Source organism: Notolepis coatsorum (genome assembly GCF_963971535.1).
Source record: "Notolepis coatsorum genome assembly, chromosome: 6".
Lineage (NCBI taxonomy): Eukaryota > Metazoa > Chordata > Actinopteri > Aulopiformes > Paralepididae > Notolepis > Notolepis coatsorum.
This window is the reverse complement of record NC_140170.1, coordinates 114,196,808-114,218,944: the sequence shown is the minus strand read 5'-3', so window position 1 is coordinate 114,218,944 and position 22,137 is coordinate 114,196,808. Positions and strand designations below refer to the sequence as shown.

The 22,137-nt window shown below is 44.9% G+C and overlaps 1 protein-coding gene across 1 annotated transcript in view; it reads right to left on the bottom strand.

The window, feature by feature from the left end:
- Positions 1-22,137, bottom strand: part of kif5ab (kinesin family member 5A, b) — a gene marked incomplete at both ends in the record, with an annotated part of 362,394 nt that overhangs the window by 126,511 nt on the left and 213,746 nt on the right. The window contains 2 exon segments of the mRNA XM_084315723.1: positions 1,571-1,639; positions 5,100-5,281. Of these exon segments, the coding sequence (XP_084171849.1) occupies positions 1,571-1,639; positions 5,100-5,281 (251 nt within the window).

The following is a 22,137-nucleotide window of genomic DNA, read 5'->3' as shown; positions in this document are numbered from 1 at the left end:
CAATCAGAGTGCTCTCTGTGGCTGCCACAGGCTTGCCCCTGGAGAGGATTCTCCGGCGCTGCAGCTGGACCCTACTCTCTGATTCAAAACTCGTGTAGTAACACGGAAGAGCCCTTCGGAGCTAAACCAATCAGAGAGGGTCTTCGCTGTATGCGGGCTAGCCAATCAGAGAGCATCTTCGCAAACTGCGGCTATGAAAAAAAATCACGCATTCCTGCCTGCTTGCCTGAACTTATATATGCGCAAATAGAAACATGTATACCGACCTGGCCTGCTTCGGAGTTCAGTGGCCTGACTGCGGGCACAAACAAACACATTTTTAAATAAAAAAAAGCATTTGCCAGTCTGCCAGGGCAGCCAGGCCATGCCAGTCTGCCAGGCCACTGGGAAAACTCCCGGTGCTCCCGATGGTCAGTCCGCTAGTGTGTTCATGTGCACTAATATTTTTGGGACTGTCTTAGCCACAGGAATAAAATGTATGAATTCTGTAATTGAGCGTTGTTTCCCTTTAAATGTAACAGATGAATGCAAGTATTTTGCAATATTCTCTCGGAAATTCTACCTTGGAATTGAAAATCGTGTATGAATGTGAACTCCATAGCATTCAATGGCCAGCAGCCATTGCTACATCCCCGTTAGGATTTTCAGCCGCATAGTGCCTTTATTCATATAGGGAAGTGGAGCAAAGTTACATGAAGGGATGTTGTAAATCAGAGGTTGTTTACAAGCCATGGTGACTGTCATTATGTACAACAAGCCACTATGGGCCACTTAGAAAGACAGACCCAGTGTGGAGCCTCTTACTGGGCGTAGTGTCTGCCTGCACTATGTACTACAGCCACAAAGATACAGTATGAATTGATTTGAAGCTAAGGGCGTTTACAGGCTAGTGTGTCTGCTGGCAGTGGTTTGCTAGCAGGCTGTCATCTGGTTTGTACTACAGCAGACAGACTCAATTACTGGTATTTTGGATACGCAAATATGAATTGATTTTGAGAAAGCGAATGTAATTTACTTGCCAGGGTTTCAGCCTGTATGTACTGCAAGCCACTCACTGAGGGTCATTTGCGTGGGGTGTCTGCCTGCAAAAAACTGAATATTTTTTTGCCGTTCTGCAATGAATTGATGTAGAAACGTTTTCTATTGTACAGCAACCCACGAAGGCCATTTGGCGATACAGATGAATGTATGTTGTAAATGTGGAGGTTGTTAGTGGGCAGGGTTTCTGCCAGTGGCCATCAGCAGTATAAGTTAGGAATGAATCCTGCAGCTATCCTTTATTAGTACTGCAGTGGAGGACAGTGACCTTGTTGTAAAGCTGAAGCTCTAAAGTACAAGCTGTAAAGTACATCGATAAGACTTTGAATTGAAAACACAAAACGTTGTGTCTTTCAAACAACTGGCTGCCTTATCATTCCTTGCACCGTCTGAGAGATACAAAATAAATAAAAAAAATACGATTTTCATGGGGGCGAAGGGCCGGTGCCTCGTAGCTGCATTGGTAACGGAGGTCACTGTGGGCCGTTTAGCCATAGAAATGAATGGATGTTGTAAAGTAAAGGTCTTTTACCTCCTCCTGGTCCAGCATCTGCTCCTTCAGCTTCTCCACCATCTGGCTCTGGTGGTTGATCTCATCATCCTACAACCGTAGACACACCACAGTGAGGAGATGCACTAACAAGGAGTGCAGTACAGGGAGTGCAGTACAGCTTCCAGGCCTTCATTTGTCATTGCACAGGAGCACAACGAAGTGAAGTGTGTTCCCTCAGTGGTACATACAATATAGATAAAAACACCAGCATCAATCAATACACATGGGCATATTGCAATCTACACACAGAAAGTATAAAACAAGTGTGAATATAAAAGAAATGCATACAAATTGTCTGTATATTGCACTAGTAGTCACATCATCAGAGTTCAGCAGTATATTATTGCACAGGATATTATTGCACACGCACCCACACCCACACACACACACACACACACACACACACACACACCCGAAATAATCACCTGTATCCTGTCTTAATGATTAACCTTGGTGATAATTAAGCGCTTAGAACAATTAAGTCAAGTTGTACATCAATCGTCCTGACCTCCCTTGGTCCACTACGGTTTGCTGATCAGTCTAAAAGGTGTGCAGATGATGCTGCTTCTCTGTAGTGCACACTGTGTTAAAGCATCTAATACCACTGTGCCATCTAAACTGCTGTTGAAACTCAATGACCTTGCGGCTCCGTCCGTGATTGCTTTTAATGACTTTCTGACAGGCAGACCAGGCTGGGGATTTTCTAACCTAGTTACTCAACTCCGAAATCCATTTAAACTTGCCATATGTCTCTATTAATTGTATCTTACCTATTTAATCAATGTTTAGACTGATCATGTCACGAGACCATAGTAGTACTTGTTAGGATCTTTTAGGTGTTTTGTAGGTTGTAAATGTTAGAGATGCAGTTCACATTTTTTTGTTCCGATACCGATATCTGAATTTGGATATCTGCTGATAGACATTTTCCAAATGTACCAATTTTTTCTTGAATAATAACAATAATATTATTATTATGGTTATTATTATAATCATCTGTAAGGTTACGTGAGGCTATAATAAACACACAGTACTTCTTATAAAAAAAATGTAATACAAAAACTGCATTACATTTAAATGTATTTCAAAGCAATTATTTGAACTGTAGGTTAAGTAGCTTCAAATACAAACTGGTAGTAATAGGCCTCCATAGTGCTGAGTAAAGCTGGATTAGCCTACTTACTCCTGGTAGTAATAGGCCTCCATAGTGCTGAGTAAGGCTGGATTAGCCTACTTACTCCTGGTAGTAATAGGCCTCCATAGTGCTGAGTAAGGCTGGATTAGCCTACTTACTCCTGGTAGTAATAGGCCTCCATAGTGCTGAGTAAGGCTGGATTAGCCTAATTACTCCTGGAAGCCTTAAATTAGTATAATGTATCTAAAAAAGCACTATCTATATTCTCTGCATTTATTGCACTTTTACACTTTTCTCTTCACAATAGACTTGGGGACCTTTTATTTTGAAAATGTTTGACCGGAAATCAACGTTCGTCAACTGAACCACATTTTAATGAGAGCACACACACACATCTCCCGGTGAGAGTGAACGTGATATGGTATGGAAAAAAAATTAAAACAGGGGTCTATTTTCATGTAGCATTGGTGCCACTAGTTAACATTTTTGGTAGCACTATCTAAAAAAAATGGTTGCCTATATATATATATATATATATATGTATAGATACATTTCATACATTCATTCATATAGGTAATCATACAGAGTTATATGGGTAGACTATAGTATGAGGTTAATTAGTAAACCTATATTTGAAATACTATCTGTTTAGTGTCTGGGTCCCTATTCTCAAGCTTAGCTTATCAGGGTGTCCCATTTCACACATCTCTATTGTGTCTTATATTGATTGTACTTGATTTGTGAATAAAATCAACTGAACTGAACTGATCTGATCTGAGACCCCAGACAGTGGTACATATTCACAACGCTTCCCAGAGTAGGAGTGCTGCTCTCGGGTCAGTGACCAGGAACACTTGTCTTCATTACCTTACTCAATCTAACAGACTGAAGCTGCCTCTAGCTCAGTACACCCAAATTGAGAAGCGTTGTGAATATAATTAGTCGGAGCTCCCGTGCACTGGACCATGTTACCATAGATAGCATCCTGACTGTACCAGGCTACCATAGAGAGCATCCTGACTGTACCAGGCTACCATAGATAGCATCCTGACTGTACCAGGCTACCATAGATAGCATCCTGACTGTACCAGGCTACCATAGATAGCCTCCTGATTGTACCAGGCTACCATAGATAGCCTCCTGATTGTACCAGGCTACCATAGATAGCCTCCTGATTGTACCAGGCTACCATAGATAGCCTCCTGATTGTACCAGGCTACCATAGATAGCCTCCTGATTGTACCAGGCTACCATAGATAGCATCTTGACTGTACCAGGCTACCATAGATAGCATCCTGACTGTACCAGGCTACCATAGATAGCATCCTGACTAGACTATGTTACCATATAGGGCATCCTGACTGGACCAGCCTCTTCAAGGACAGTTCTTATCCTCAGGCGGTCAGGATGATGAACAGTAGCCATTAAACGCATATGTGCACACATACATATGAACTTTAATGTGCAGGCTGTGAGGGAAAGTCGCTCGAAAGAAGGTTGGTGTGTGTGTGTTTCCACCAGCATTATTGGGCGAACAAGAAAAAGATGAACATTCAATTCTCAATTGTAATGACCCTGCTGTGTTACAAACATATCATTCATCCATGGTTTTGTTTCAGGGACACTTGTAGTGAAGAGGAGGGGAGAAACAGCCCAGAACCTAGTTCCACCTACAGTAGCGTCTATAGTCCGCCCTGAGACATATTCAAGCCTATTGTCTATAGTCCCCCCTGAGACATATTCAAGCCTAGTTCCACCTAGTGTCTATAGTCCCCACTGAGACATATTCAACCCTAGTTCCACCTAGTGTCTATAGTCCCCCCTGAGACATATTCAACCCTAGTTCCACCTAGTGTCTATAGTCCCCCCTGAGACATATTCAAGCCTAGTTCCACCTAGTGTCTATAGTCCCCACTGAGACATATTCAAGCCTAGTTCCACCTATTGTCTATAGTCCTCCCTGAGACGTATTCAACCCTAGTTCCACCTAGTGTCTATAGTCCCCCCTGAGACATATTCAACCCTAGTTCCACCTAGTGTCTATAGTCCCCCCTGAGACGTATTCAACTCTAGTTCCACCTATTGTCTATAGTCCCCCCTGAGACGTATTCAACTCTAGTTCCACCTATTGTCTATAGTCCCCCCTGAGACATATTCAACCCTAGTTCCACCTAGCGTCCTATAGACGTAGTGAGGTGAATTTGTCGCATGGCTCCCTTACAGAACCGTGAAGTCAGTACCGTGAAGTCGCAGGATGAATAGCTACACGTACCATTACACCCCTAGTGGATACCGTCGTAAAATGATCACCAGTTCCAAGTGTATCCTTGTATTGACTTCCATGCATGATCCTTATTAGAAGCCATTCATCACCTTGTCATCCAGTTGTCTATAGAGCCTGCGGATCTCCTCCTCGTACTTGTTCCGCTCCTCCTCAGAGATGCGTACCACAATGGAGGAGGTGGGGGGGGAGGGGATGCAGGGGCTACATGGGCTGCAGACGTCCAGGCGCGACTCCTCGGCTTCGGGGGCCACCTCCTCCGGGATGTCCTCACCTAATGAGGGGGCAGAGAGATAGAGAGAGGGGGGGGTCAGTCTCATCATTTCCAGCAGGTCCTCACCTAATGAAGGGGCCAAAGAGATTAGATGATGTTTTTGTGCCAAAGAGATTAGATGGTGTTTTTCAGTACAGCCTTGTCTTAAAGGGGAGCACCAAGGTATTTCAATTTTAAAAGTCGTAGGAAAATTTTGAATAATGTTGAACATTCACAGCTATCTGTCTTAGCCCTGCCCCTTAATGTGTGGAATGAACTTCCCACCAGTTAAGATAGCCGAAACCCGACAAATCTTTCGCTGTTGACACACTTCTTCAATCAATATCTGAAATTAAGGAGTTTTTTTTTATATATATAAATAAATAAAATAAAAACGAACCTTCATACTGTCTTCTATCATGCACTTTTCCAATAAATAATCTTCCTTGCCTATATTACTACATACTATACTATATATACTACTAATATGTCTACTCTACTACTATGCACTCAACACTGCAGCAGACAAGTTTCAACACTGAAACAGTTGTACCCTTCCTGCTGACTTGTCGTACAGAACTTGTAAGTCGCTTTGGATAAAAACATCAGCTAAATGACTAGATGTAAATGTGAATGTAAATGTGTCGTCACACCATTGTTTTACTGATGGAGGCTCAAGCTCAATTCTCAATCCTCTCACTAAACTCAATCTTCAATCATCTCACCAACCCCCACCCTTAACCTCTCACCAAGGTCAAACATATCCTCTCACCAAGCCCCATCCCCCATCCTCTCACCAAGGTATAAACTCATTATGATGAGTTTCATATGCTGTGTGCTACTGTATCTAAGTTGCCCACTTAAATGTGTAACTGGCCTATGAAACTCATTATGACTTTTGATACAGAAAAGCCAGGTGAGAGGATGCAACACAGTGATACTAAAGCGACTCATGACATTATGGCCTGTACAAGTCAACAGCATTCCAGACAACGTTAAAGAAAAGTGAACCCCCCCTTTAAAGGTAGAATTAGTAATGTCGTCAAACAATTACCTCTAGGCAAAAGAGCCCCTCTTGGTATTGCGCTTTGTTTACATCTTTTGTTATTGTTTGATATTTGAGTTGGATTTCAGTGGATATAGGGAGAGGAGTTGCTGCTGGCCACACCTCTGTCACAGTCCTAGACTGAGCCCTGTCTGGGGCAGTGGGGACAATATGAACAGTGGTCTCCTGCCGCCCTCTGGCGGGCACCGTCAGATGGTGCAGTCTATTATAGAATTATGGTTAGGTATGATTAATATTATGTCCTGTTTCATGTTGTCGTGGGCCACCCCTGCCCTTGTTTGATGTCGTCCTCCTGTCTGGTTGTTGTGTGTGATTATGCCTTTTGTGTCTAGGTTGGGTTATTCCTAGTGTGTTCTGATTTTGTATTCTATGTTGTTGCCTGGCTTTAACCAGGTGTTGCTCGTCTGTCTATATAAGTTTGGTCTGTCCTCCCTTCCTTGTGGCGTCATTACCTCCGTTACCCCTGTTTCCTGTCGTGTCTCTGTCAACGTCGTCCTTGCCCTATTGTTGTTTCAGTCTAAGTAAGTGTTGTTAGTGTTCCGTTTTGTTGCCCTTTGATTTTCGTGTTCTCAGTTCGTTTTCCTCAGTGCCAGCTCGGCTGCGCCTTTTGTTGTTCTTTTGTAATGTGCCTTCGCCCGTCTTTATGTTTGTTTATTTATCAGCTTCTTTACTTTTTGTTTTGGTCTGATGACCTATTATCGCTCTCGTGGTTCTTATAATAAAAAGAACACAGTGTTTGAGAAGAGCAATACACCGTCTCCGTTTCCTCCTTCCACTGTCCCGCTTTTGGGTTGTATCACCACCATACCCCTTCGTAACAACCTCAGGCTGTATCAAGAAAGGTCTGGAGAAATTCACAGTATAATAAGTTACTAAACTCCAACCCACACATCGGGTCAATGTTTGACGACATTATAGATTCTACTCATAACACCATAGATAAGATTAGCATTGTATTTTATTCGTATTACTTTTTGTCTACTCTATTTTATTATCTATTCTATTTTATTATTCTATTTTATTATTTGTATTTTTGCACAATCGAGGCGGGCATGGCCAACTACATTTCACTGCATGTCTCGTATATGTATGTAACAACTCTTGAATCTTGATAGAGTCCAGGGCCCTCATTTATCAACGTTGCGTACGCACAGATATGTGCTTAACCCGTGCGTGCGACCATTTCTAAGCAAAGTGTGGGATTTATCAATTTGAACGTGAACTTGACTTTGTGCTTATATCTACGCACATGCGTAGCTGACGCCCCGTGGTAGAATATCGTTACTGCAGACGGACGGCATATGCGCTCCTCAGTTCATGCATTAAGTTTCAACGCGGAAATAAGCTTTCGTGCATTCGTTTCAACACTGGCGTGTTCTGTATGGCCCGTAATTCATTATAGTTCATTATAAAATAGTGACAGTAGTGTAATTATTGTCAAACCCTATAAATATAGCATTTGGAATAGGTCTTTCTCTCCGAATGAATGCAGCATGGTTTATATATAGCGTTATCGGGTGCACTGACTGCGCTCGCAGGAACTGTTTTCAGAGATAGCATCAGATAGGGATGAATGAATGAATGAGGGGCAGTCTAATTGCAGAGAGAACATAATATTAACTAGAGTCCACTACCCGAGACACCTCCTTCATTTGTACCGCAATTTGGGACCCAAATTGGAGCTATAAGCTTAAAAGCTTTTCCGTGCTTATTTGAGAAGGGTCCAGTTGCAGAACCGGAGAGCAACGCTCTCAGGGTCAAGATAGCACTTATACTATTTTGAGAAAGACAGCAGAGAGACAGACAGCAGAGAGACAGAGAGACAGACAGATAGACACTGTGCCACTGTGTGTGTGTGTGTGTGTGCGTGTGTGTGTGTGTGTGTGTGTGTGTGTGTGTGTGTGTGTGTGTGTGTGTGTGTGTGTGTGTGTGTGTGTGTGACTACTAGTCTCCTAGTAGAGACTCCCCCCCCCCCCCTCTCTGGACCACCTCCTAGTAGAGACTGTACGACCGGCTGCGATGAGGAGGGGGAATTGCATTAACCCTTTCACTGCAGTACACGGCTGTAACCAGAAAAGTCAAGTCATTAATCCTCATCTTCGTCTTCTTCCTAGAGAAGTCTCTACTAGGAGGTGGTCCAGAGGGGGGGGGGGGGGGGGGGGGGGGGGGGGGGGGGGGCTGAGTCTCTACTAGGAGACTAGTAGTCACACACACGCACGCACACACACACACACACACACACACACACACACACACACACACACACTGTGGAACAGTGTCTGTCTGTCTGTCTCTCTGCTGTCTGTCTCTCTGCTGTCTCTCTCAAAATAGTATAAGTACTATCTTGGTCCTGAGAGCGTTGCTCTCCGGCTCTGCAGCTGGACCCTTCTCAAATCAGCACGAAAAAAGCTATAAGCTTATAAAACGATTTAATATGCTAAACTTCGTTTTAAATTCTTTAATTCACATTTGTTTATTTCATAAAGATTTTCCCGACATAATGCTACCTGCCCCGACCAGATCCGTGACTCTGTTGCGATACAGATGAATTATCTACTCAGAAAGCTTATAAAACGATTTAATATGCTAAACTTCGTTTTAAATTCTTTAATTCACATTTATTTATTTCATAAAGATTTTCCCAACATAATGCTACCTGCCCCGACCAGATCAAGTCAAGAGTCAAGTCAAGAGTTTTATTTGTCACGGCATACGAGTATACAATGAAATGCGGGTGGTCTTGCCCGCAACGATGTGCAATACAGTGGTACAACATATAATAGAATCCAATACAAAAAACATTGTGCAATAACAGGTAACAGGCAACATGGTGTGACATCTCGGCATTTGTACATAGTTATTTACAGAGTATATAGGACATGCTAGGTAGCTTTGGTAGTGCAATACACTGTTACTGTTGCTAATACTAGTTTAAAGTGGCCTTTCCTTTTGGCAATAAGTGTGGGTGTGTGCGGCATGAGTGTGTGCCCGCTCATGTTAATGTGTCAAAGTGGCTGCTAGTGTGTGAGCGTGCACAGCGTGCGTGTCGTGTGTGTGCTCATGTGTGCTTATGTGTGGATAGTTCAGTGTTCTGTGGTACTCAATGTTCATTGTTCAAGACTCTGATGGCCTGGGGGAAGAAGCTGAGCCTAAGCCTCTCTGTCCTAGTAGCTGGGGTTCGCAGGCGTCTGCCTGACCTCAGCAGCTGAAACAGGCTGTTATTGGGGTGGTGGGGGTCTTTCATTATTCTGCAGGCTCTGGATTTGCACCTCTTGTTGTATAGAACCTGCGGTGGAGGTAGTGCAATACCCGTGGTACGCTCGGCTGAGCGCACCACTCTCTGTAGGGCCTTCTTGTCCTGTGCCGTGCTGTTTCCATACCAGGCAGTGATGTTTCCGGTCAAGATGCTCTCTACAACTCCTGAGTAGAAGGACTGGAGTATCTTCCCCGATACTCTGAACTTCCTTAACTGTCTCAGGTGGTAGAGGCGCTGTTTCGCCTTCTTTACTACTGTGTCTATGTGTGTTGACCATGTCAGATCCTCTGAGATGTGGACCCCCAGGTACTTAATCCGTGACTCTGTTGTGATACAGATGAATTATCTACTCAGAATAGTATAAAGTGGCTATCTTTTATGCTGTAGATCAGGGGTTCCCAAACTTTTCAGGCCGGGACCCAGAAAATAAGGCGTCAGAGAGCCGCGGCCCAATGCACATAGTCAGGTTTTTTTTTCTTTTTTTTTTGTCAGGCGACCGATTTTTTAAGGCCATTACTTCAATCCTATTAAGTTAGTTCAAGTTAGTTATTCATTTAATTATGTGCTATTTATGAGAGGGCTAACTTGTTGCAAAATAATAATGATAATAATAATAGCCTCATTAAAATACTATTGTTGCTTCGGTTGTTTTCAGCGTTTTATGTGCATAATCTGTTTGAAATGTTCGTTGAAATAAGTAGATTTTTCGTTTTTGTTTATTTATTAAGTTAATATAAAACCATATAGTCACATTTTAGAATACAATAGAATATAATTTTAGAATACAACTAGAAACACTGTCCTGGCCGCGTGAATATTAAAGGCAACCAACTTGTGTTCAGCTTTTCGTTCAGCGTTTCTCTGATTGGCCACGTGACCGCCCTAGCACACGCCCTTTTCCGCTGAGAGACGCGGCAGAAGCGCTGGTCGAACCAGTTCAGACAGAGGTGTTTATTTATATTAATAAACATATCGACTAGAAACACTGGTATTCTGTTGTGTGACTGTACTAAACTCTTCCACCACATGACCGACATTTTACATACAATTATGTCTGTATTTGATTATGGTGAAATTATGTACATGCATGCCTCTCCCTCTGAAAGCCCATCCACGCTGTGTATCATAGAGACATAGAGCACTGGGTTTTATCACTGGAGATATATTCCTCACTCACCATTGTATTTTGCGCCATTTGACAATATCATAATGATGTGTTTTCTATATTATATCCACAATCATTCATCTAAAAAATTGATGTACAGTGACGAGTGAATCTGGTAGTTGGTTGTTAAAAACGCGAAACATAATAATCAGTCAGCAGCGCTCCACTGCTACCGCAGCTGAACACAAGTTGGTTGGTACACAAGTTGGTTGCCCGCGCTGCCGCTTGCTCCTTGGATTTCATTTGGGACGTGGGACGGCTGCCGCTTGCCTGCGTGGGGGGTCGCGGCCAATCAGAGAAAAGCCGAACACAAGTTGGTTGCCTTTAATATTCACGCGTCCTGGCCTGCTTCTAAGTTCAGTGGCCTGACAAAAAAAAAAAAAAAAAATTGATTTTTTTTTTTTTTTTTTTTTTATCATCTCGCGGCCCTCCCATGGCTGCTCGCGGCCCACCTTTGGGTCGCGACCCCGACTTTGTCAACCACTGCTGTAGATCACTGCTGGTACGTGCGTGCAGAACCTTTATTTCAGCGGGGACTGTACGTATTTATTTGACGTTACTGTACAATATATGTGTATTAAAAGACGGAGCTGTCTTTTATTGTAATATAATAATTATTAATATTAAAAATAAATGAAGAAAGGCATTCTTATTCCAGCATGCATTAATGACACCAACGGGCAACGGCAAAACGACAGGTTATGTATATAACCTAGTTATATGAGTACTGGCTAAGCGTCCCGCTCTTAAGCCATACCGAGATATACCTCATCTCATGTACCTATTGTACTCCATCAACGAATAAAACCAAAATACACCCATCACCTGCCAGGCCCCGCCCCTTTAGTGGCGTACTATATTAGTACTGGGCATGGCCACCACTCACTCTTCCTCGGAAAAAATCGTTTCCAAAGAAAAGTTTCCCAAAGGGAACTCAGGGCACGCTAAGAGCGGGACGCTTAGCCAGTACTCATATAACTAGGTTATATACATAACCTGTCGTTATATTTCGTATTGGCATCGCGTCCCGCTCTTAAGCCATACCGAGATATGGGGTAGAGCGGACGCGAGGCCCGACAGATGCACCCCCTGAGGACCCGTAAGCCCACATCAAGGGGGAGGGGAGTCCCGTCACCCCATCCTTCCTAATGAAGAGGGGGCGCAGTCAACTCCACCCGAGTGCGAACAAGAGGGAACTAGAACCCCTTGAACACACAGCACAGGCGGAACCACGTGTGACACAACACAATGTGGCCCATACCCACACACCCCTGCTACCCCACCAAAGGACGGGAAGCAGGAGAGGCCACAGACCTCAGAACCGCCTGGGAGACAGAACCCCCGGTCATGTCCATGAGGTAAAACCTTACGAAGGGACCCAGGGAGGACCATGAAGCTGCAGCACAGATGTCCTCCACCGAGGCCCCACCCAGCAGAGCGGCAGAGGCTGCCACCCCACGAGTGGAGTGCGCCCTGACGCCCCCAGGGGGAGCCAGCCCGGCCAACGTGTAGCAAAGGGCAATGCCCTCGCACAACCAATGGGACAGGCGCTGTTTCGATAGTGCCTTACCAGCACGAGAACCACCGTAACAGACAACTGAACGGTAGCCCTGAGGCCCTGAGTACGGCTGAGGTAACCCCCAAGCCCGGACATGACAGGTGAAGGCCCGCCTCCAACTCACTAGCGTGAGGAGGCGGATGAAACGCTTGAACCATAATATCCCTGGAGCAGAAAACACTCCGGATATTTTTAGGCACGAAGGCTGGATTAGGCCGCAGAGTGGCACCGCTATCGGAACGAAAAGACAGGCACTCTGGCCGTACCGAGAGAGCACAAAGCACACCCACGCGTTTGAGTGGAGATGATGGCCAGCAAGAACGCAGTCTTCGAACGACAGCCGTTCCAACAGCGCTTGCTCAAGAGGCTCAAACGGGGCCAAGGACAACCGACCGAGGACCAATTGAAGATCCCAGCTCGGAGCCAAAGAGCGTTTCACCGGCTTAAGACGTCAACGCCAAGCAGGAAACGCTTCACAAGAGGGTGGCCTTACACCACTCTTGGAAAATACGCTACTTACCTGCGTATTGTCACCTAGATTGATGTCAGCTTCCCCCGTATCAAACCGGCCCTTTCTGTCGGGGTCCCCCCCTTGGGTGCGATTGCCTCGTGGGTAGTGGCTACTTACACAAGCAGCCACTTAACACTTTAACATGAGCGGGCACACACTCATGTCGCACACACGCACACTTATGGCCAAAGGAAAGGACACTTTAAATTAGAATAACAGGAACAGTGTATTGCACTACCAAAGCTAACTAGCATGTCCCATATGCTCTGTAAATAACTATGTACAGATACCGAGATGTCACTCCATGTTACCTGTTACCTGTTTACTGCACAATGTTGTTTTTTCATTTTTGATTCTATTATATGTTGTACCACTGTATTGCACATCGTTGCGGGCAAGACCACCCGCATTTCATTGTATACCTGTATGCCGTGACAATTAAAACTCTTGACTTGACTTGACTTGAACCCGCGATAGTGGAAGGAGCATGCGCGTTCCGGATGGTACCAACCACAGAAGGATCCATCCTCTCCAGACTCACCCTCTCACCAGCCAACCCACCAGCAGCTGGCCCAGCACAGGGAACTAACACAGAGACCTGTGCGCTTGAGAGAGGGCCCGCGATGACCAAGGAACAGGCCATGACGGGATACCAAGAGCTGGATCAGGACCGGGAACCACACAGCTTCACCCCGGTCCGACGCAATCAGGACATTACACCTGTACCCACATTCACCCTGCCGGGGATGTGGAGAGCCCTCAGGCCGCGCAGATGGAGAACGCCCATAGCCAGCCGCCCGCCGCCCGGAACCTTAGCCGCTTCCACTTGCCTCTCACCGGGTCTATTTCCATACCGGAAAACCCACCTCCGTAACCCCCTCCTGGGGCGAAGAGGAGGCCAAGAGGGACCACGGAATGAGCAGATGCCATCATACCGAGCAGGCGTATCACGGACAGCGCCGTAACCGTCCTAGGACGGAACCTCCAGAGCGTGTCGACAACACACTCTGAGAGGGATGCCCATAGCACTCCAACCATTGACTGGGAAGAGGAGTACTCTACTTCCAGTCTACAGCAAACCCCAGGCTGGTAGGAACCTGCCTGGTACGAGACCTGACGATCCACCTTGACCGCCAAGGACCAGAACGTCGTCAGGGCAGAATACACTTCGTAACCCCTGACGACGCAGAGGCCCCAGTGCGGCCTCCACGCACTTGGTGAAGATGTGGGGAGCCAGAGAAAACCGAACGGCAGCCTCTGGTACTCATATGCTAACCCTGCAAGGGAAGCGTAAGTAAGCCCTAGGATGGAAGATCGGAGATGCGAATACGCATCCTACAGGTCTATGGAGGAGAACCAGACCCCCACCTAACAGTGTTCAACAGGTAGGAGACGATCCAAACAATGAACGCAGGCATAAAGGTGTAGTTTCCGTACGCAGTAAAGATAGCCTGTTTACTTTTCTGATAACTACACCACTGCATAACTCAAATGTTCAGACAAGCTTCCCCTGGGACAGGTCCAGCATGGGTCTGACACCCCCCCCCCCGATTTCTCAGGCACCAGAGAACACCGGGAGGAAAACGCCACGACGATGGCTTGCTTCGTCCACAGAGATTGGATCTCGTTGACCAGAGCTGTCACTGCTGGTGACCCTGATAATAGGGTCTGTACCAAACCCGAAAACGGGTGGGGTTGTGTAAATACAAGTCCCCGCCTCAGCGTTCTCTCCATCCACCTCGACATATGGTACTGCCGTAGCCATATGTGATGACACTCCCAACGCACCCGCCGCCATGTGGCGCAGGTCCGCCAGGAACTGTAGATAGTTGGCCCGGTCCCACCCGCTGTGCGTAGCCAACCCTGGACCCGTGCGAGCATAGCGTTCTGTGGAGTCGGGTCGGAACCTGACACTACCCACGAGGCAATCGCACCCAAGGGGGGGACCCCGACAGAAAGGGCCGGTTTGATACGGGGGAAGCTGACATCAATCTAGGTGACAAAAGCCCCCCCACTGAACACCCCTCCAGAACATGCTGAGGAGTTGTTCTGCAGCCGGACATGCAAGGCGTGAGGACCCCATGGGTTCCTACACACCGTAGCCCTGCAGTGATATTACTACCACCTAAATCACGCGCACCTCTTCTTTTCAGACCACTGCCGATCTTGCGGGAGTGGGAGGCACCAACATGATACCTGGCCTGGCGAAGGTGAGGTCGGGGAAGCCTGCACTGTGTGCCTCAAAAAGGTTTCGAGCCCCCCTGCTGACAACACTTATAGTTGACAGACGTAACACCAGGCTCAACCAACACAGCTTATGGTGTGGGAGCCGCTTGACAGCACAACATTCTCACGGACAGACCCAGGCTCAGCCATCAACTGGGTGTCAGCCCCTGTCCCCATGAGAAGCGAAAAGTGGGGCCGCACGCGCTTCAACGAAGGCACACGGCCCGCAGCCAAAGGAAACAATCAGAGCCCCTTTTTCCGCTGGTGTTGGGGGAGGGAGTGATCGGAGAGCAGGCTGCTCGCGGCAGGACGTCGACGGCTTGTATATTCCAAGCCAAGCTCATCCAACATGGCCGATCCCTCGGCCGCCAAGGCTGTCGGCCTTGTGGACACCTGTCGATTCAACGCCCAGGATACCTCTGGCGGGGGAAAACATGGCCGCCTGTCGAGGGCCTCGTCATTGCCGCTGACGAGGCCGTGCTATCTCTTCTTCTGGCTGCGCGGTGTGAGGCGGTGTGGGGCCTAGGACAATACCGCCCCGCAACCAGCAACCTCCACTGTAGTGTGCACCATGAAGGGGTTACTGAATACCACGAAAATACTGTAGAATGGGCAAGCCCATTCACACAACGTTAAGGGATTGCGGACCAGAGAGAACCAGTCCCGCATTCATTCATAATATTCACAACAGCACACCAGCCCTAGACCTCAGCCCATTTACCCATGAAGGTAAACAAAGCCCCCCCGCAATACTCCCCTAGTAGACACCGATAGACCGTCAGCATGAATGGTTGAGAGGAGGGAAGACCGCAGTACAGACAGACTTTCCCGCAGCAGAGAGACAGAACAGAAAACAGTAGCCCAATATAGCATAGCGTTAGCCGCACGCTCCAGGATAACGGGGAAAACAACAATGTTTACCCAGATATCCTGCCGCTTGCGCCAATACACACTCGGTTGTCTCTCGGGACAACTCGAGCACATCACAAACGCCAGCATTTGTCATGCCTAGTGACATCCCACAGCGGGGAACAGTAGAACATTGACCCAGCATTTATAGCATTTAGTATTAGCAGCACGCTCCAGGACAGCCTGGGAAACGTCCACCTCTTAGAGGGACGTTTACCCAAACATCCTGCCCCTGGCGCAAAATACAACTCACAACAAGCAGCATTTACTAACACCAGCGATAATGCCTAGTGGCGTAAGTCCTACCTTGTGTGAGGTAGCTCGATCTGCCGTAGCTCTGTCTGCCGTCAACAAGACAAGGAGACTACAGAACTCGACCCGCTGCAGAGTCGCAGAACCGCCAGAACATGCCGCGAAGATTTCAGGGGTAGGCAAATCTTCGGTAAGCACTCAAACCTAATTTCTCTAAACTTTTCATAACAACTAGTTGCATAGGGCGTGTTGCATCCGCTATGATGGAAACGAAAAAAGAGGAAGAGTGAGTGGTGGCCATGCCCAGTACTAATATAGTACGCCACTAAAGGGGCGGGGCCTGGCAGGTGATGGGTGTATTGGTTTTATTCGGTGATGGAGTACAATAGGTACATGAGATGAGGTATATCTCGGTATGGCTTAACGGTTCCCGGTCGCGGCTCACGGCGCCGTGATGAAGTGACGTCATCAGTTTGTGACGCTCTGTACCGAAAACGTAGTCCATTTCCGGGTTTTTTTCGGCGTGGCATTATGACGTGGCCTTGAAACTACACGCTACTTTTTATTTTGTCTTGATAAACCAATAAATGACTGAACCAGGATCATTTCAATTCGATGCTAAATAAACTTTTACGCACGCGTAAAATGTGCCAGATATAATTTTACATGCGTTACATTTTTATCAATATCTTGGCAATTTTTTGTGCTAGAATGAAACGGAAAACATTGGGAGGAAGTGACGAAGGAGGCAGAAGTTTACTGCCAGAAAAGAAGTGTAGAAGAAGCCTGCACAATTCGTCCACTAGATAATTTATGTCGGACAGTTAGTAGTTAGTAGTTCGACTTTTATAACAGTAGTAGTAGCAGTAGTAGTAGCAGTAATAGTAGTGGTAGTAGTAGTAGTAGCAGTAGTAGTAGTTGTAGTAGCAGTAGTAGTAGTATTAGTAGACGTTTTAGTAGTAGTAGTTTGAGCTATCCTGTGCTAACATTGACGATCCATCTTTGGTTGGTGATGGTGACTATAACGAAAGGTCCACTGATGATGACAACAATAAAAGGTAAAGACACTTATTTTGGACTTTGATTGCTTTTGTTTTGACACTTATTTTGGACTTTGATTGCTTTTGTTTTAGTCAGACTTGTTGGGAAAGGCAAAGAAAGGCTTTCACATGATAAGTGCACATGATGAATGCACATGTACAGGATAAGTGTACATGATAAGTGTGCATCAAGAGAGTCCTTGTTGAATGTTGAATGTCTACAGTGAGGAGGAGCAAGGAGCAGAAGGAGCATAAGCCCTGCCTTCAACCAGTTCAGTGAGACATGGAAGGAGGGCTAACCAAGACAGGTGAGAGACTTATTATTATTATTATTATTATTATTATTATTATTATTATTATTATTATTATTATTATTATTATTATTATTATTATTATTATTATTAGTGCTTTTGTTTTAGTTATTACTCTGTTCATAAAAGTTGAAAATAATGTATTTTTACATGTCATTGTCTACAGCAATGATTTGCCTGGGACATCTAGGGGGGCAGGGCGTGCCCAAGCCAGATCCAGGTCAAGAAATGACCCAGACAGGTGAGAGACTTATTATGGATGTTTATTGCTTTTTTATTATTACTAGGTTTGCAGACTTTGTACGCAATATATACAGAATGGAATATTGAGTGTATATACAGTGTGTGTGTGTTGTATGCGCAGTGTTTTATATGTACAATGTGTGTGCCATTTATGTGCAGACATGATGAGCAGCCTGCTCCAGTCCGACGCAGGACAACCCAGGCCAGGCAGGAGATCAGGCAGGAGATCAGACGCCCTGGAAGACCGACAGTGATCCTGATCCAGCCCCTCAGCCCCTCCGGTTCATGCCGTGCAGACCCCCAGGACCGCAGCTAGACCCTCATGCCACGTATACACAGGTAACACCTGTCAAAAGGCGTTACAGTTTGACAGGTGCAATATTCTTTTTGGATACGCCTCAGGCATCCTGCACTCTATATGACTGCACTCTAGTCCTATGTGTACTGTATGTATATTGAATATCCCACAATTTAATTATTTAGTTATTTTTTACTTTTTTACTGTAAAACTTTTTTTTTACTTTTTTTTGTAAACAAAATGACATTTAATTACTTTTTGTAAAAAAAAAAAAGAAAAAAAGCATGCTGGTGATAATTTCCAGTTGAGAATCAAAATTTCGTCTGTGTTTATTACCTGTGTATGGAGAAAATAATGCTTTGTAAATTGAATTCTGATCTGTTCTCTTTTATGTAAATATGCTACCTGAGGGTGCATTTCCACTGTTTTATATCCTTGATTTGATATGTTTGCATTGGTTCATACTAAAAATAACACATTTTCTCAATCCGATTTTGTGTTTTGTGTTGTACATTATGCAGTATACAGTAGGGGTGGGAATCACCAGTTTAATCACGATACGATACGATATCGATTCTTTGGACAACGATACGATATTATCCGATATCACACAGTCTGCCACGATACGATTCGATTCAGGTGCTTACGATCGATATGAGACGATATTATGTGCCCATTTAATACAATCAGTAACATTTAAATCAACAAAAAAAAAGGCAATGGAAATATCATGACATTTAAATTTTTGAGCTCTTCCAGACATTTAAATGAAAAACAATCTATTGTTTTTAATACAAATAGACCTCCTGTTCACTGTTTTTGGTTCATTTTTCTTTTTTTTCTCGATATTAATATCCTATTCACTGTCAGTCACAGAGCTGTATTTTGGCTGGAAAAGCATATTGGGAGTCCCAAGGTGCAGTACCGGCCAGATCCTGTTAGTGGGGCTATCCCCGAGAATGCACCCTCCCAGTCCCCACTTCTCTCTGCCTATGGCTCTGGGTTAGCTTGTTAGCTCACGCTAAAGTAACGTTATCTTCGATCTTTAACGCGACGTGGGCATAATGGAGTGACGAGGATTGCAAAGCAGGTTAGATGCATTGGACCCGTTGTGGAATAAAACAGCAGGGACATGTTTTGGGTCACAGAATAGGCACACTAGTCTTGCTCTAGTGACGCTCTAGACGCTACTGCTGTTGATGTTAAACGGAGTTTGAGTTTCACAACACTGGGCGCGGGGCGATGACGTCGCCGGATTTTCAAAATAAGAGTATCGCAATATGAATCGATCTTTTTACGTGGCATTGATCCTATTTGATTATTGATAATAGATCGATATATCGATCTGGATCGATGTATCGTCCCACCCCTAGTATACAGTATATACAGTATTATACAATATGAAAACTAACTGTCAGGTCATATATGTGAGGCTGTGCTGAAAAAAAAGATACCAAACATACCATGGTAAAACATTTAAAAATGGGAATCCCAAGACCTGCAAGAGTTTAAGCGGGACGCGATGCCAATACGAAATATAACAGTGGTTAATGGTCTTTATTAGTGTTTGCGGTGTCCAGGCAGCAATGGTCTTTTAGGAAGTTAATAGATATAATATCCGACATCACCGTGTACAACACGCTTCCCTCAGCTTAGTCCACTTTTCCACATTTCATGGGGGTGTTCCATTACCGTATATGGTTAATTACGGGCGGTGCTATATGCAAATACGTGAAACTGTGCACGAGCCGCAGCGTAGGATCAAAGTGATATTTATCAAGACAGGTGTGCGTAGGACCTGTGTACGCACGTGTGATAAATCCAGTTTTTTTTGTGCGTGCACACATTCTAAATTCTGTGCTTACAAACGAAAGTAGAAGACTTTCTAAGAAAAGTTGATAAATGAGGGCCCAGGGCCTCAGAGAGAACTATTTTAGGCTGAGTAATATTCAAGGACAATATGATGAATTATGAGGTTCTTTTTCCCCCCTTAAATTTCCGCAATATACTTGGCTAAAATGGGGCATGCTCTGGGGCCTCCTTGCCAAGAAAAAAAAACATGGTGGTCAGCCAAAAAATCGGTGGCCAGTAAGGTACAATATGGAGGTCAACATCTTAATCCCTGCTGTGTGCACTGCTCGTGCAAAGACAGACGTGGTAAATCTCTAATGCAGGGTTGTGATCAATGGCAATAATATTTCATTTGTAAATCTACATAAATAATGTTGGAAAATGATATTACTTTAAGAGAAATGCATTGTGGGAGGTGTACACTTCTTCTCCATTGGTATCCTAATTGACTCAGACTGTACTGATTGCCTTAATGATAATTAATTCTCAGCTATGATAAGCAATTACCATACCCCTGCTATGTTCCAAACCGCAAAGGTATTTGTGCAATTTACTGCAATTTACTGCACAGCAACAGCTTTTTGTCAAATGTCTACCATAGCTTTTTAACCCTTGGTTCACATCTCTGTTATGGCCTCTGTCTATATGATACAAAACATGGTTCTGCACACATCTCTGTTATGGCCTCTGTCTATATGATACAAAACATGGTTCTGCACACATCTCTGTTATGGCCTCTGTCTATATGATACAAAACATGGGCAACAGCGTACAGCTTGAGATCGGTTCCAAGGAGGCTTAAGGGTCTATAACTGCCACATTCGGTGGGGTCCTTATCTTTCTTAAGTAGGACAGATATGAGTGCCATATTGACATCCCTGGAGAAGTTTCCCTCTTTGACTGAGTGTAAAATCATATCAAGTAATGGGGGTCCAATTACATCCCAGCATGAGAGGTACAGTTCAGGTGGAATGCCGTCCCAGCCAGGGGCCTTACCACTTTGCAAGTCAGAAATAGCCTCCCTAAGTTCCTCTAGTGTAATAGGTGCGTCTAACTGTTTAGCGTCTTCCTCTGAGAGTTGAGGTAAGTTAATTTGATCAAGGAATTCCTCCAGTTTATTATGATCGAAGATCACTTCTGACTCGTACAGGTTAGAGTAAAACGTACGAAAAGTCTTGTTGATTTTTTTGGGGTCGGTGGTAACCATTCCCTGTTGGTCCTTGATGGCAGGGATATCCGCAAATTGTTCACTGGATCGTATCTTCATAGCTAGTAGGTGACTAGGTTTAGAGCCATGAAAGTAATAATGTTGTCTTGTTCTGTGTATTTGAAATTCAGATTGTTGTCTTAAAATGGAGTTAATCTCCTTTTTCAACATTTTCATTTGAAACTCCAGTCGACATGAGTAGTTGCGTTGTAAAGAGGAGAACAACGAAGAGTGAAGCACTTCCAGTTCTACCAAGGTTGGAGGCAAAGATAGTAGTGTTATTCCTGACAAAACCCTTTACCGAGTTCCATAAAGTTCTGGGGTCTTGTACCGAACCCGCATTAAACTGCAGGTATTCAATGAGTTTATCTTTAAATTGCAGGTTGAATTCATTGTTTTTCAACAGTGTCGAGTTAAAGCGCCATCTTGGGGCTCGGGATGTCATTCTACTGAATGAGCCCTTTAGGAGTAAATAATTGTGGTCTGACAGTGCAATGGGCCCCATTTCAACGTCAAAGCTATCAAATAGTCTAGGGGATGCAAAAACATAATCTATTCTAGAAAATGTCCTGTGTCTTGCTGAGAAAAAGGAAAACTCTCGCGCCGTTGGATTGAGCGATCGCCACAGATAATTTACTCCTGTGTCCTTGGACCAGGCCTGTAGTGCCGTAGAGGCCTGTCTCTGGTCATAGGTTGTGGTGAGACTAGATTTATCAATCAAGGGATCCCAGATGGCATTAAAATCCGCACCAATTATAAATGAATATTCAGGGAGATCTAGCATCGCTCTAGTGAGTGAAGCGTAGAAGTTAGCATCATAAACATTAGGGGCACAAGCCGCTACCAAAGCAATTTTCCTGTTAAAGTAATCTATCTTTCACTCTATTCAAATCAAATTTAAAGTGACGTGGCTGGGATAAATGTGCCAGTCACTCAGCCAAAACAAATTCCTGGACCAAGGTCGAACCAGAGAGCTGCTGGAGT